The sequence below is a fragment of the Gymnodraco acuticeps genome, unplaced genomic scaffold (genome assembly GCF_902827175.1).
Source record: "Gymnodraco acuticeps unplaced genomic scaffold, fGymAcu1.1, whole genome shotgun sequence".
Classification (NCBI taxonomy): Eukaryota; Metazoa; Chordata; class Actinopteri; order Perciformes; family Bathydraconidae; genus Gymnodraco; species Gymnodraco acuticeps.
The window spans coordinates 34599-47980 of record NW_022991212.1 but is presented as its reverse complement, the minus strand read 5'-3'; the positions used below and the strand labels follow the sequence as shown (position 1 = coordinate 47980).

The 13382-nt window shown below is 41.3% G+C and overlaps 1 protein-coding gene across 1 annotated transcript in view; it reads left to right on the top strand.

The window, feature by feature from the left end:
- Window positions 1–11800, top strand: part of slc39a11 (solute carrier family 39, member 11) — a 40787-nt gene extending 28987 nt beyond the window's left edge. The window contains exon 4 of the mRNA XM_034238643.1: window positions 11441–11800. Within this exon, the coding sequence (XP_034094534.1) occupies window positions 11441–11704 (264 nt within the window). The 3' untranslated portion in view covers window positions 11705–11800. The remainder of the gene's footprint in view (window positions 1–11440) is intronic.
- Window positions 11801–13382: the final 1582 nt, after the last annotated feature.

Sequence of the window (13382 nt, the reverse complement as noted above, 5' to 3'; positions counted from 1 at the left end):
AAATCATTATATGAATCCCTGCTGGTTTCTTATACTGACCTTTATGGCGTCTCCAAACTCAGCAGGACACTCACTGATTGGAGGGTTGATAGAGATGATGATTCTGAAGCGTTGTATAATCAGAGGGTCCTCGAGAGCATTTTGAGATATTGTAGAGAGCATTTTGATAAGAATACAACTTTCCTTAAACAAGGTTATTTACACTTGAACAGTAATTATTTTAGTTTTTGTCAAAGAGGATAATGGCAAAAGTCCTAATGAATTTTCTGTCTTAAGAATGATGAATACCCAACGTTGCCTTATTGGTACCCTAAATCTATATACATCGTAAAACAACAAAGAGTATTTGAAATCAATTTTGGCAGGATAATTAGTTATTGGAATTGTATGTTGTAGAAATAAATTGTGACGAAAACATCAGTCCTGAGGGTGGAGAAAAACACTGAAAATATTTAGTGAAATGGAAGTTTCAAAAGGCTATTTGTATTTATCTTAAGGAATATAACTCGCCATGTTCAAGCTCATTCTCAATGAGTGAACCTCCTGTAAATAAACCATGTCATTTATGATTCATATAATCAAGACAACCACATTACAAATGAATGCCCGAAACATGCTTTTCTCTGCGTACAGATTTTTTTGTGACAATTTAGCTTTCTTATTCGAGGTTAATGACATGGAACATTTATCAATTATGTTTGTGTCAAAGAGGAAAAAGTATTGCTGAAACTCGTTGCAAATTCACCCAAAGTGACCTTATTGGTACCCCAAATCTATATCATTCAGGAATAGTTGCAAAAAAACAACACTATTTTAAATCAATTTTCTCAGAATAATTAGCAATGGAAATGCGTAACACGCCACTCATAGCCATTTGTGGCTGTCAATAAAGCAAAGTATTGCACTTGAAGGCTACAAACCTCTGTCAAAGCCAATGATGCATTCAAATGCCGCTCCAATGGGCCAATATTTGGGTTTTATGATAGTTTAAAAACAGCGGTTGCTAACAAGTGTCTAAATGAGAAGAATAAACGTCATCACGCCCAACATTAGCCACCTTTAGCTTAGCGGTGGAGACGTGAAGTCATGTGACCGTGCTGTAGTTCCTTTATAGCCCAACATTAGCCACCTTTAGCTTAGCGGTGGAGACGTGAAGTCATGTGACCGTGCTGTAGTTCCTTTATAGCCCAACATTAGCCGCCTTTAGCTTAGCGGTGGTGACGTGAAGTCATGTGACCGTGCTGTAGTTCCTTTATAGCCCAACATTAGCCGCTTTTAGCTTAGTGGTGGAGACGTGAAGTCATGTGACCGTGCTGTAGTTCCTTTATAGCCCAACATTAGCCGCCTTTAGCTTAGCGGTGGTGACGTGAAGTCATGTGACCGTGCTGTAGTTCCTTTATAGTCCAACATTAGCCACCTTTAGATTAGCGGTGGTGACGTGAAGTCATGTGACCGTGCTGTAGTTCCTTTATAGCCCAACATTATCCACCTTTAGCTTAGCGGTGGTGAAGTCATGTGACCGTGCTGTAGTTCCTTTATAGCCCAACATTAGCCTATTTAACTTTTGTTCTAGGGTGCCAGACAATTCTCTATCCTGAGATTTAAGGTCTGGTCAATCAAGTCTACACAATGTTTCGACAACACATTGAATGACTGAGGAATTAAAGAAAAAACACTCACTAAAAAATCTTGTATAAACGGAAAATGCATATCTAAATCTGTACCCAAATTCCCACACTCTGCAAACAATAATCCAATTTAAAAAAGACAATGTGTGGCTTTTTTAAATACTCATGGGCGAAGAAGATGTTATTACATCTCTCATGGGGTGTAAAGAACACATTGATAACTGTTTCTCAGGATTTTCATCTTCTGGAAACCAATATGCCAATTATTCTGACAACACAAAATGTTTCAAAGTTAGGGTTCAGCTCCAAAAATGTAATTGGTTAATCATTGGCCCTTCAACCGCATTTCATTAAAATAGGGCCAATCTTTTTCTGGTTATTCCCTTTAGTTTACAAACAGGCAAAAACAAACGGAACCAAAAACAAAACGTCCTTTGCAGTGGAAAATATGAAACCTGTGACAAAATCTACGAAAAGCTTCCTGTATTATGGCTAGAATGGATGGAGTATAATCACAATTAATTAATATAATGTATCAGTGATTACACTTTAATTTAAATGGTAATTTTGAAGCCAGCTGCGTGTTTCCGGTATTGGAGAACTGTTTTTGTTTGTTGACTTTTTCCTTAGTTTCGATTTGTGTTATATTCATGAGTACAGCTCCTTAAATATTTCAGTATGGACCAAAATGGAGCCACCAACAGTCACTATTAGTGTGGTTAAAAATAGTTAAAGACTTTTCCTCCATGACTCTCCATTGTACATTTGGTAGATATACAGTTCAACAGTCCAGAGGAAGATCCTGTGTTTCGCTCTATATATCATGTATGGCTTGAGCTACCTTTGCTAGGGCCTGTACATCTTATTTTTTCAGGCTAGGAAGAGTTGTAGTTCACTCAGGCAATTTCCTTCTTTTGCATATCCCTATGCATACATTAGAATTCCAGCTCTGCATGTTAACAGGGATATTTCTATGACACAGTAATCCATATTTCCGTCTTAAACTAGTCACATATGGATTATTGTTTGGCCCTGAGTCAAAAGAAGAACAGCAGTAATTGGGTGCTGGGATTTGTCTCAGACAGGTATTCTAATAGCCTTGAAACTCTGTTGAGACTTAATAAGCAAGACTGGAGATAGTGGATTTAACCTGGAGTGTATCAGCTGCCAACGCAAATTAAAGCAAGTCACCATAAAGGAAGGGCAAACAAATGAGACGGCTAATCAAATGGAGGAGGAATTATATTGTTTGGGAATTCACAGGAAGGTAGTTCGAAGCAAATTGAAGTTTCCCCCAGGTAATCTCAAAAGCTTTAATTTTATGTCCTTAATTAAATTCCTCAATTAAATGTAGTCAGACGCCTGAAATAAGGTCTGTGGTTAAGCTGGAAAATATTTGTTTTGCGACATAAAACATATCAGTAAATATCACACTGGTGGATTTAAAAACTGTGTCTAAATGAGAAGAATAAACGCCATCACGCCCAACATTAGCCGCCTTTAGCTTAGCGGTGGTGACGTGAAGTCATGTGACCGTGCTGTAGTTCCTTTATAGCCCAACATTAGCCCCCTTTAGCTTAGCGGTGGTGACGTGAAGTCATGTGACCGTGCTGTAGTTCCTTTATAGCCCAACATTAGCCCCCTTTAGCTTAGCGGTGGTGACGTGAAGTCATGTGACCGTGCTGTAGTTCCTTTATAGCCCAACATTAGCCCCCTTTAGCTTAGCGGTGGTGATGTGAAGTCATGTGACCGTGCTGTAGTTCCTTTATAGCCCATCATTAGCCGCCTTTAGCTTAGCGGTGGTGACGTGAAGTCATGTGACCGTGCTGTAGTTCCTTTATAGCCCAACATTAGCCTCCTTTAGCTTAGCGGTGGTGACGTGAAGTCATGTGACCGTGCTGTAGTTCCTTTATAGCCCAACATTAGCCTCCTTTAGCTTAGCGGTGGTGACGTGAAGTCATGTGACCGTGCTGTAGTTCCTTTATAGCCCAACATTAGCCGCCTTTAGTTTAGCGGTGGTGACGTGAAGTCATGTGACCCTGCTGTAGTTCCTTTATAGCCCAAGATTAGCCGCCTTTAGCTTAGCGGTGGTGACGTGAAGTCATGTGACCGTGCTGTAGTTCCTTTATAGCCCAACATTAGCCACCTTTAGCTTAGCGGTGGTGACGTGAAGTCATGTGACCGTGCTGTAGTTCCTTTATAGCCCAACATTAGCCACCTTTAGCTTAGCGGTGGTGACGTGAAGTCATGTGACCGTGCTTTAGTTCCTTTATAGCCCATCATTAGCATTCTTTAGCTTAGCGGTGGTGACGTGAAGTCATGTGACCGTGCTGTAGTTCCTGTATAGCCCAACATTAGCCGCCTTTAGCTTAGCGGTGGTGACGTGAAGTCATGTGACCGTGCTGTTGTTCCTTTATAGCCCAACATTAGCCTCCTTTAGCTTAGCGGTGGTGACGTGAAGTCATGTGACCGTGCTGTAGTTCCTTTATAGCCCAACATTAGCCGTCTTTAGCTTAGCGGTGGTGACGTGAAGTCATGTGACCGTGCTGTAGTTCCTGTATAGCCCAACATTAGCCGCCTTTAGCTTAGCGGTGGTGACGTGAAGTCATGTGACCGTGCTGTAGTTCCTTTATAGCCCAACATTAGCCGCCTTTAGTTTAGCGGTGGTGACGTGAAGTCATGTGACCCTGCTGTAGTTCCTTTATAGCCCAACATTAGCTTTTTACTTCATATAAATCATAAAGTGATGTTAATATGTGGCGATTATCCTGCTGAACAAAACATGAAAGTATAATGAATGTTTGTTATTTTCTGCAATAACCCAAAATCCAATGGAATAATCCCACTGCCTTTTTGAATAGCAGCCATTGAGTGCTTTGTTTACTGGGAGCTGGGCTCATACATGAGATTCCTGCTTCCCGTTGGCCTCTTATTTCACATATTTGCATAATGGATGTGAGGTTCTCTGTAGGGTTAAGTGATCTGTTGTTCCTGCCAATTGGATTTAAAATATCTCAACCTGTGATTCCTCTCTGCCATTTGTAACTGTCAGCAGGTGAGATTACCCATTTATGCTTCGAACCCTACACTAAGCGCCCATATTTTCCTTATTTTGAAACCACATTGTATTAGACTCAACCCTAACCCTAGACTCACCATTCCTGTTGTACTTGGAGCAAACAAAACAATAGCATGTTGTAAAAAACCATGCTGTGGACTGTGCTTAATTTCCATTTGTCTACTTTTCAGGCAAATTAGAGGCTTTTAAGCACATTTTCCAGTGTATTTTTAGACTAAATATCAGCTACAGGAAAGAAAAATGGACCATCTTACATTATTAGATGTAAGTAGATTTAACGTCATGCATTTTCTCCCACTTGTTTGCTTCCTTTGAAGTATTTGCAAAACACAAATAGTGCTTTAAAATAAATAGTCTTAATTTATATTCGTTTAAGTTTTTTCTTCACCTCCGAGGCATGGCAGTTTCCAGAAGTGCTCTTCTTATGTGTGGTCTGAATTGTTGTTCATTAAAGTTTCAACGGCTCCCCATCGTCACTCAATTTGCACAGAAGTACACAATGTTCTCCGGATTGTTCTCTTGACCACGGAGAGAGGGAGTACGTAGAAAAGCTGGTGAGGAAGATACAAATAATCCCCTCAAGAATCCTTCTGTGTGATTATGGAGTAGGTGTTAGTGCAGGAAGGTATAGGTTGAGAAAATGACATATAACCATGTATAGCGAGTATACTGGGAATCTCATAATGCTGGAACCACTCCCTTCATGGGTAATTGGAAGTGAAGTGAATAAGTATAGAATGGAAACCAGCTCTCCAATTATTAACCAAGCTGCTGCTTTAGTGCCATAACGAGGCCTATGTAAACGGAGCTGCCCTTAAGTGGTTTCCAGCAGTGCGCTATAGAAGAATGAGTTCAGGTGAAATTGCTGCAGGTGAAGGAAAATGCACGGGGGGTCGTTAGGAGAAGTTTAATTTAATTGTGCGAACGGGAACATATATTTATTTTCTTTCTGCACATGGTTGTTAAAGTCCAGCCTTAGAGGAAATACTGACTACATCTTCAGTACAAAAACACGTCAAAATCCAGTCCGTTTACTAAAACGGTGCACAAGAGAAGCGGATAATATGATTATAAATATAAGGAAACAAAATATTAATATCAATAATTAAAACTCATTTGTTTGAATTGGATTGTACTCAACTTGAAAATAAATAAATAAGATATTGATTAATGAATTACTTGGTACTCCTAGAAATGTTACATATACAGGTTAAAATCCCAACGTTCGTAAATATGAAACACTCAATAGTAACTTTTAACACTAAAAGCAAACTTGAAACATAAAACTGAAAACCTGAGGAAAGACAGAATTGCTCAAATTAGAAAGAAGACTCATTTCCAGGTTTAGGACTAATTCCTGCACCATTTTAAATCAAATCAAATCAAGTTTTATATATATATTTATTTATTTTATGTATAAACGATTTTTGGTCGAGCCAAAGTGCTGTACATATAATAAAAATAGCCTCCAGTAGAGACACTTTACAGCAAATACAACAGCACAGATTGTTCAGAATATCAGTATGAGAAAAAAACGACACCCTCTATCCTTAGACCCTCTGTCCTTAGACCCTCTGTCCTCAGACCCTCTGTCCTTAGACCCTCTGTCCTCAGACCCTCTGTCCTTAGACCCTCTGTCCTTAGACCCTCTGTCCTCAGACCCTCTGTCCTTAGACCCTCTGTCCTTAGACCCTCTGTCCTTAGACCCTCACATCGTACAAGGAAACACTTCCAGAGAAACCCACAGTTTAAAGGGAACATGGGAGAAACCTCAGGGAGAGCAACAGAGGAGGGATCCCTCTCCCAGGACGGACAGACGTGCAATAGATGCCGTGTGTAAATCGAAGAGATAATACATTTTACAGCATATAGACCGAATGTTAGGAAATGCATGTGTCTGTAATAAGAAGATGAATCCACGAGGATGTCAGCTACAATCCTGTGGAAGCCATCAGGGAAGCAGCATGACGAGACCCAAGGCAGGACCGCAGAGACAGGTTCAGCCACGACCCGAAGTCATTATTTTATAATGCTGATACTTAAAACATCTCTAAGGTCGCATTCACACCTAATAGTCCTCTCTCTGGTGCGCACCAGACCACAGTTTGTTCCATCGTTTCATTTTCCAGAAGGTTCGGTTTGCGTTCACACGGCAAAACTCAAACGGACTATAAACTTTAAACACAAGTCATGTGCTCGGAAATGCTGTTCACCCATTGGTCAGACATTAAGGGGGTAAAAACGCAAATCCCGGCAATTTCTACCGGAGCCTCCGCCATGGAGCATCGGCACTTTCTGCAGGTTATTCTCATGCTGCTGTTAATCTGGAGATCAACAGACTCTAGCGGCCCGCGCATATGATTATATAATCAGATCAAACAGTATAACACATAATGAGACGTTCTGCAGTCAGGAGGAGGTTTCACCGACGACAGGTGGCTCTGACTTTTATGTAGCTGACGGAGAATCTTTACTTCACACGACACTGTTCAACACTTCATTCTGCTTCACTCTTTAAATGAACAACCGCGGATGTCTTGAAAGACTCTTTCGCTAAAGATTTTGAAGATATCCCCGTTCTTGTGACACGTAAATACCACGCTTCCTATGTTTTGGTGCGGACTGCGTTCACACCAGCAATGAACCGCTCCAGAGTTCGCAAGCAAGCGCTACGAGACCACCTATTTTAGCGGACCAGAGTCCGGTTGTTTAGTTCACTTCAGAGGACTGCGTTCACACCGACCCAAATGAACCAAGCGGCTAAACGCACCAGGGTTCGATTCAACCGGACGATACAAGGCAGGTGTGAACGCACCCTAAGATTCTTAGTGAGTTCAGTTTGTGTTAAGTTGCTTTTAGCTTTTCTTCAATATCATCGCCTTATTTCTGTTGCCAGTAACAAGATTAGTTTCCTACAACTGTAGGTCATAGTGTCGATGGAAAACAGGACGGTATCAATTCCCTGCAATCATGGCGAGGATGTGATTGCTGCCAGACGTTGGTGATTCAACTTCTAAACTTTAGAGTTTTTACATAATTCACAAGTTTTCCGCTCCCAAAGATCCAGTTTCTGAGTTGCAATCATACTCTCTGTGTCTCTGACTAGATTTGCTTCTCGCAGTGTATGACTTCTGCAGACTGACAATGAGCCTCCATTACTTTTGATTGGCAGGAGTGAACACACACTCTTTTATCCTGTGCTGATAGGTGTGTGTGTGTGTGTGTGTGTGTGTGTGTGTGTGTGTGTGGTGAGGAGCTGAGCCCAATCAGACTCAAGATTGGCAGGAAGCTACTTTGAGTGATGAACAACAGACGCTGAAGATACGCTGCATACATGAAGCTGAAAGAAAGACATAGCACTTGTATAGAAATATGGACACACACACACACACACACACACACACACACACACACACACACACACACTGTGACGGCCGTCGCCTCTCCGGTCCTGTTAACTCTGTTTTATGTAAATGAGCTGTGCAGTTGCCCTCACGTCATTGGCTGCCACCTCCAGGGGCCTGTACTACGAATCTAGTTCAACCTAACCTGGATATGTTTGAGTTAGCCGGTTGGCCTAATCCAAAACATACGCGCTGTCGCTAAACTGTCCTACAATGCGGGTTATCAAGTGGATCGCTCAAGCCAGCCGTGTCCTATCTAGTTAGGTGTTCACATGAGAGGGGTGGTATCTGGAGCATTCGACCAATCACAAACATGGAGAAGCGCACTGACAGCTCAGCGTCATACTTCCTGAATGAAAAGTGAACTTTAATACTAGTCAAAAATGAAGAAGTTAAACTTTAAACATCCATGACTTAAACACTTTATCCAGGATCAAAGCCACAGAGCTGCAGCTGCAAGGTGAATACAGCTGGGAACAGAACAAGTGTTTGAATGCGTACATTAACAGGTTTATGATATCACTGCCCCGTCTAAAACACGATCTGACTTTCATTACATTTGACTCGAGTGTTTTGTCAACTTAATGTGTTGCTTAAAATAATACTTCTGCATACAGTATGTGACACTGTGAGTGTTGCACGGCCAGATACGGCTCAGCTGACTCAGATCAGGAGATATATGATATATTATGATGTGATATGATATGAATGATAATGGGACACATCGACGTCTGCACTCACAGTGCCGCGGACTGTAAGTAATGTTACTTTGATCCGGTTACTTATGTTGTGGCAGATATTTCAGTAAGCTTTCTTAACGCTAATGTTATAATAGTCAGATTGCTCTGAAGATGGAGGTGATAATCTATTCATTTTCACGTTCACACAGTCGGTGATTTTTGCCGGCCGTCTTTCCTGCAACGGCAGCTTTTCTGTATTTCCTTTCTCCTGTAATATGACTTGATCGCTTTAAACTCTGCACACTGAGCTCTGATTGGTCAGCAGGCAGTGCTTTCACTGAGTTGATCTCTTAGTCTGCAACCTAACCTGCTCCGGGGCAGGTTAGCCGCTCAGCATCAGTTACCATGGAGATCTAGCCCGCTAAAAAGAGAACTAGCTTCGTAGGACCGGAAACCCCGAGTTTTCCCTGAATTTATCCGGCTAAGCGAAAATCCTGCTTCGTAGTACAGGCCTCTGGTCCGCCCCGAAGATTGTGATTGGAGCACGCCGGACCCGACGCCCTCCAATCGCAGCGCACAGCCAGCGCACACCTGCTGGAGATGACTACAAAGCCTGTGTACATCTCCGTGTGATATTGTGTAATAGTAGTGTCTAGAGTAGCTTAGTTAGAGCGTAGAGTAGCTTAGTTAGTGTCTAGAGTAGCTTAGTTAGTGTTTAGAGTAGCTTAGTTAGAGCGTAGAGTAGCTTAGTTAGAGCGTAGAGTAGCTTAGTTAGTGTTTAGAGTAGCTTAGTTAGAGCGTAGAGTAGCTTAGTTAGAGCTTAGAGTAGCTTAGTTAGAGCGTAGAGTAGCTAGTAGAGGTTAGAGTAGCTGTAGAGGTAGGTAGACTTAGTTAGAGCGTAGAGTAGCTTAGTTAGAGCGTAGAGTAGCTTAGTTAGTGTTTTAGAGTAGCCTTAGTTAGTGTTTAGAGTAGCTTAGGTTTAGAGCGAGAGTAGCCTTAGTTAGAGGATAGCAGTAGAGTAGCTTTAGTTAGAGCGTAGAGTAGCTTAGTTAGTGTTTAGAGTAGCTAAGTTGAGAGCGTAAGTAGAGTAGCTTAGTTAGAGCGTGTAGAGTAGCTTAGTTAGTGTTTAGAGTAGCTTAGTTAGAGCGTAGAGTAGCTTAGTTAGAGCGTAGAGTAGCTTAGTTAGTGTTTAGAGTAGCTTAGTTAGAGCGTAGAGTAGCTTAGTTAGTGTTTAGAGTAGCTTAGTTAGTGTTTAGAGCAGAGGTCACGTTAACCGAATATATTCCGTCTAAGACGGAATTCTTTTGACAATGACGGAAAAATCTGAAAGCAGTCACGGCATAACACCAGCGCTAATCCCCCCCCCCCTGTTGACAGTTTACGAGCGTGCTCTTCCCCCCCCTCCCGTCAGTTGTGTACAGACCAACGGGTAATAATGGATTTTGACGGAAATGTTACGATCCTGTCCGTCAAAATGACGGGCAGCGAAAAAGTCTAGCGCAACCTCTGGTTTAGAGTAGCTTAGTTAGAGCGTAGAGCAGGACAGGTTCGGGGCAGGTTCGGGGCGGGAGCGGGTCTTGAAAATCAGACCCGTGCAGGACTCTGGCGTAGGGTAGCTTAGTTAGTGTCTAGAGTAGCTTAGTTAGTGTCTAGAGTAGCTTAGTTAGTGTCTAGAGTAGCTTAGTTAGAGCGTAGAGTAGTTAGTGTCTAGAGTAGCTTAGTTAGAGCGTAGAGTAGCTTAGTTAGAGCGTAGAGTAGCTTAGTTAGAGCGTAGAGTAGCTTAGTTAGTGTCTAGAGTAGCTTAGTTAGTGTCTAGAGTAGCTTAGTTAGAGCGTAGAGTAGCTTAGTTAGTGTTTAGAGTAGCTTAGTTAGTGTCTAGAGTAGCTTAGTTAGAGCGTAGAGTAGCTTAGTTAGAGCGTAGAGTAGCTTAGTTAGAGCGTAGAGTAGCTTAGTTAGTGTCTAGAGTAGCTTAGTTAGTGTCTAGAGTAGCTTAGTTAGAGCGTAGAGTAGCTTAGTTAGTGTTTAGAGTAGCTTAGTTAGTGTCTAGAGTAGCTTAGTTAGAGCGTAGAGTAGCTTAGTTAGAGCGTAGAGTAGCTTAGTTAGAGCGTAGAGTAGCTTAGTTAGTGTTTAGAGTAGCTTAGTTAGAGCGTAGAGTAGCTTAGTTAGAGCGTAGAGTAGCTTAGTTAGAGCGTAGAGTAGTTGAGGATTTTGTGACGGTTGCCTTTAGTTTAGCTGTGTTTTTGTACAAAATCCTTTTGTTGTTCTGTTAAAGGGAGGTTTTGTTTCGTTCCTTATTTAGTGTATTATTATTTATTTTCCCTGCATGTAATTAGACTCCTTTTTTAGAGTCCTCCTTTTGTTTGGTTATTTATCAACCTGTGCCTTTTGCCCTTTTTGTTTGTTCCAGGCTGCGTGCCTGCCACTTTGTTTACCCTGTTATTTAAAATAAACCCTTTATGATTATACCAATTCCAACTGGTGTGTGTTGCATTTCCTCATGTGTCCACACACACACACACACACACACACACACACACACACACACACACACACACACACACACACACACACACACACACACACACACACACACACACACACACGATGGTTTCATCTTATCTAATTTCTCTCTTTCCTCTCATCTCTCAGGTGATGCTGGCTGCTTCTTATTGGTCGTTGCTGGCGCCGGCGATCGGCATGGCCGAGGATTCTGGGAAATATGGCTCGTTTGCCTTCGTCCCTGTGGCGGTGGGGTTCACACTTGGAGCAGCGTTCGTCTACTTCGCTGACCTCGCCATGCCCCTTCTGGTAGGAAACCTCTCACACACACAGTGTATTCTGCAGGGAAGAGAGTGTGTGTGTGTCGTGTGTGTTTGCAGTGGTATGTGTAACAATAACAGGAAACAGAATTGAAGTTCACCTTAAAACTAGAGGAAATTGTCTGGGTGTCATCTCATTATTTTGTGTGAGCCAATTCAACCCAAATGGAGTGAGCACCGTTGCATAATAACTCATGTATTCATTAGTAACCACATGTTTAATTAGAAGAAACATGTTTATTTCTTTCTTACTAATTGTAGACGATGAAACTTATTAATTTTAAAGATCAAAACAAGCTTTTAATGAGTGAAAAATGACTTGAAACGAACGCCAGATTCTGAACTTATAATTGGATGAATTAAGAAACCCCCCTCTGTTTTCTGTCAAAATGATCTCATGCTTTTCTACTTTTAACTCTAATTAGAGCTTCTCTTGAAATCCATATTTTTTCACAGATTTGGTCGTGATAAGTCTAATCACATGATCCTTTCTATAAGTAATTTCCTCTGCAATTAGAGATCCAGACACTATATGATTAACCAACATTAATACAAAAGCTGTCATGGTGAATTATGGTTTCTTTTGTCGGATTGTCACATTGACTTCTACACATTTACACGAGTTAGAAAGACCGAAAGCTTGAGAAATGACTTGAGTTTGAAGCTTTTAACGAGCGTAGTGGTCTCGTTAATTGTGTACTTGACTGTCTGGGACTCTGGGGTGTTTTTTAATTCAAAGTTGTCCATAAGCCTCCAAAATCTACCATTTTCAATTTAGCATGTGTTGTAATTAATTAAAGTTGACTCTTAGGCACTGGATTTAATCTAGTTTCATTACAGCCCTCAGATCTTCAGAATCGCTGCCAATTAAGGCTGGTTTACTTTAAAAGGATACTGAACCAGTTGGACAAGGTCATTATTATTTTAGTGTTGAAGCCGAGCAGATGAGCTTTTTAACAGTCTCCTAATTTTTAAATACTTCCATGGGTTTAATTCACAAGTTCTCCAAGTCCCTTTTTAATCTCGATTCTCCGAGGTGTTTTTTTTATTTGAAAGAAGCCCTATTAGGCTTTCTTTTTGAATTTGGGGAATGGACACAGAGAGACAGAAATGGGCAGAAAATTGATAGACAGAGACCGTGATGGACAGAGAGACAAAAATGGATGGAGGGAAGGACATACATGGACAAGGAAGGATATAAATGGACAGAAAGAGACAAATGGACAGAAAGAAACAGAAATGGGCAGAAAGAGACAGAAAATTGATAGACAGAGACCGTGATGGACAGAGAGAGACAAAAATGGGTGGAGGGAAGGACATAAATGGACAATGAAGGATATAAATGGACAGAAAGAGACAGCTATGGACGCAAAGAGACAGTAAATGGATGGAAAGAAAGACAGAAATGGGCAAAAAGAGACAGAAATGGGTGGAGAGAGGGACACAAATAAATATTGAGAGTATCATAAATGGACAGAAAAAGACAGTAATGGATGGAGAAAGACATAACAAGGACATAGACAAAAAATGGACTAGAACAGACAGCGGTGGACAGTGAGAGACAGACGTGTAAATAAAGAATAAAGAGATGGAAATGGATAAAGAAACAAAGACAGAAATGGACATAGAGACAGAGAAATGGACATAGAGACAGAGAAATGGACATAGAGAAAGAGAAATGGACAGGAAGAGACAGAGAAATGGGCAGGAAGAGACAGAGAAATGGACATAGAGACAGAGAAATGGACATAGAGACAGAGAAATGGACATAG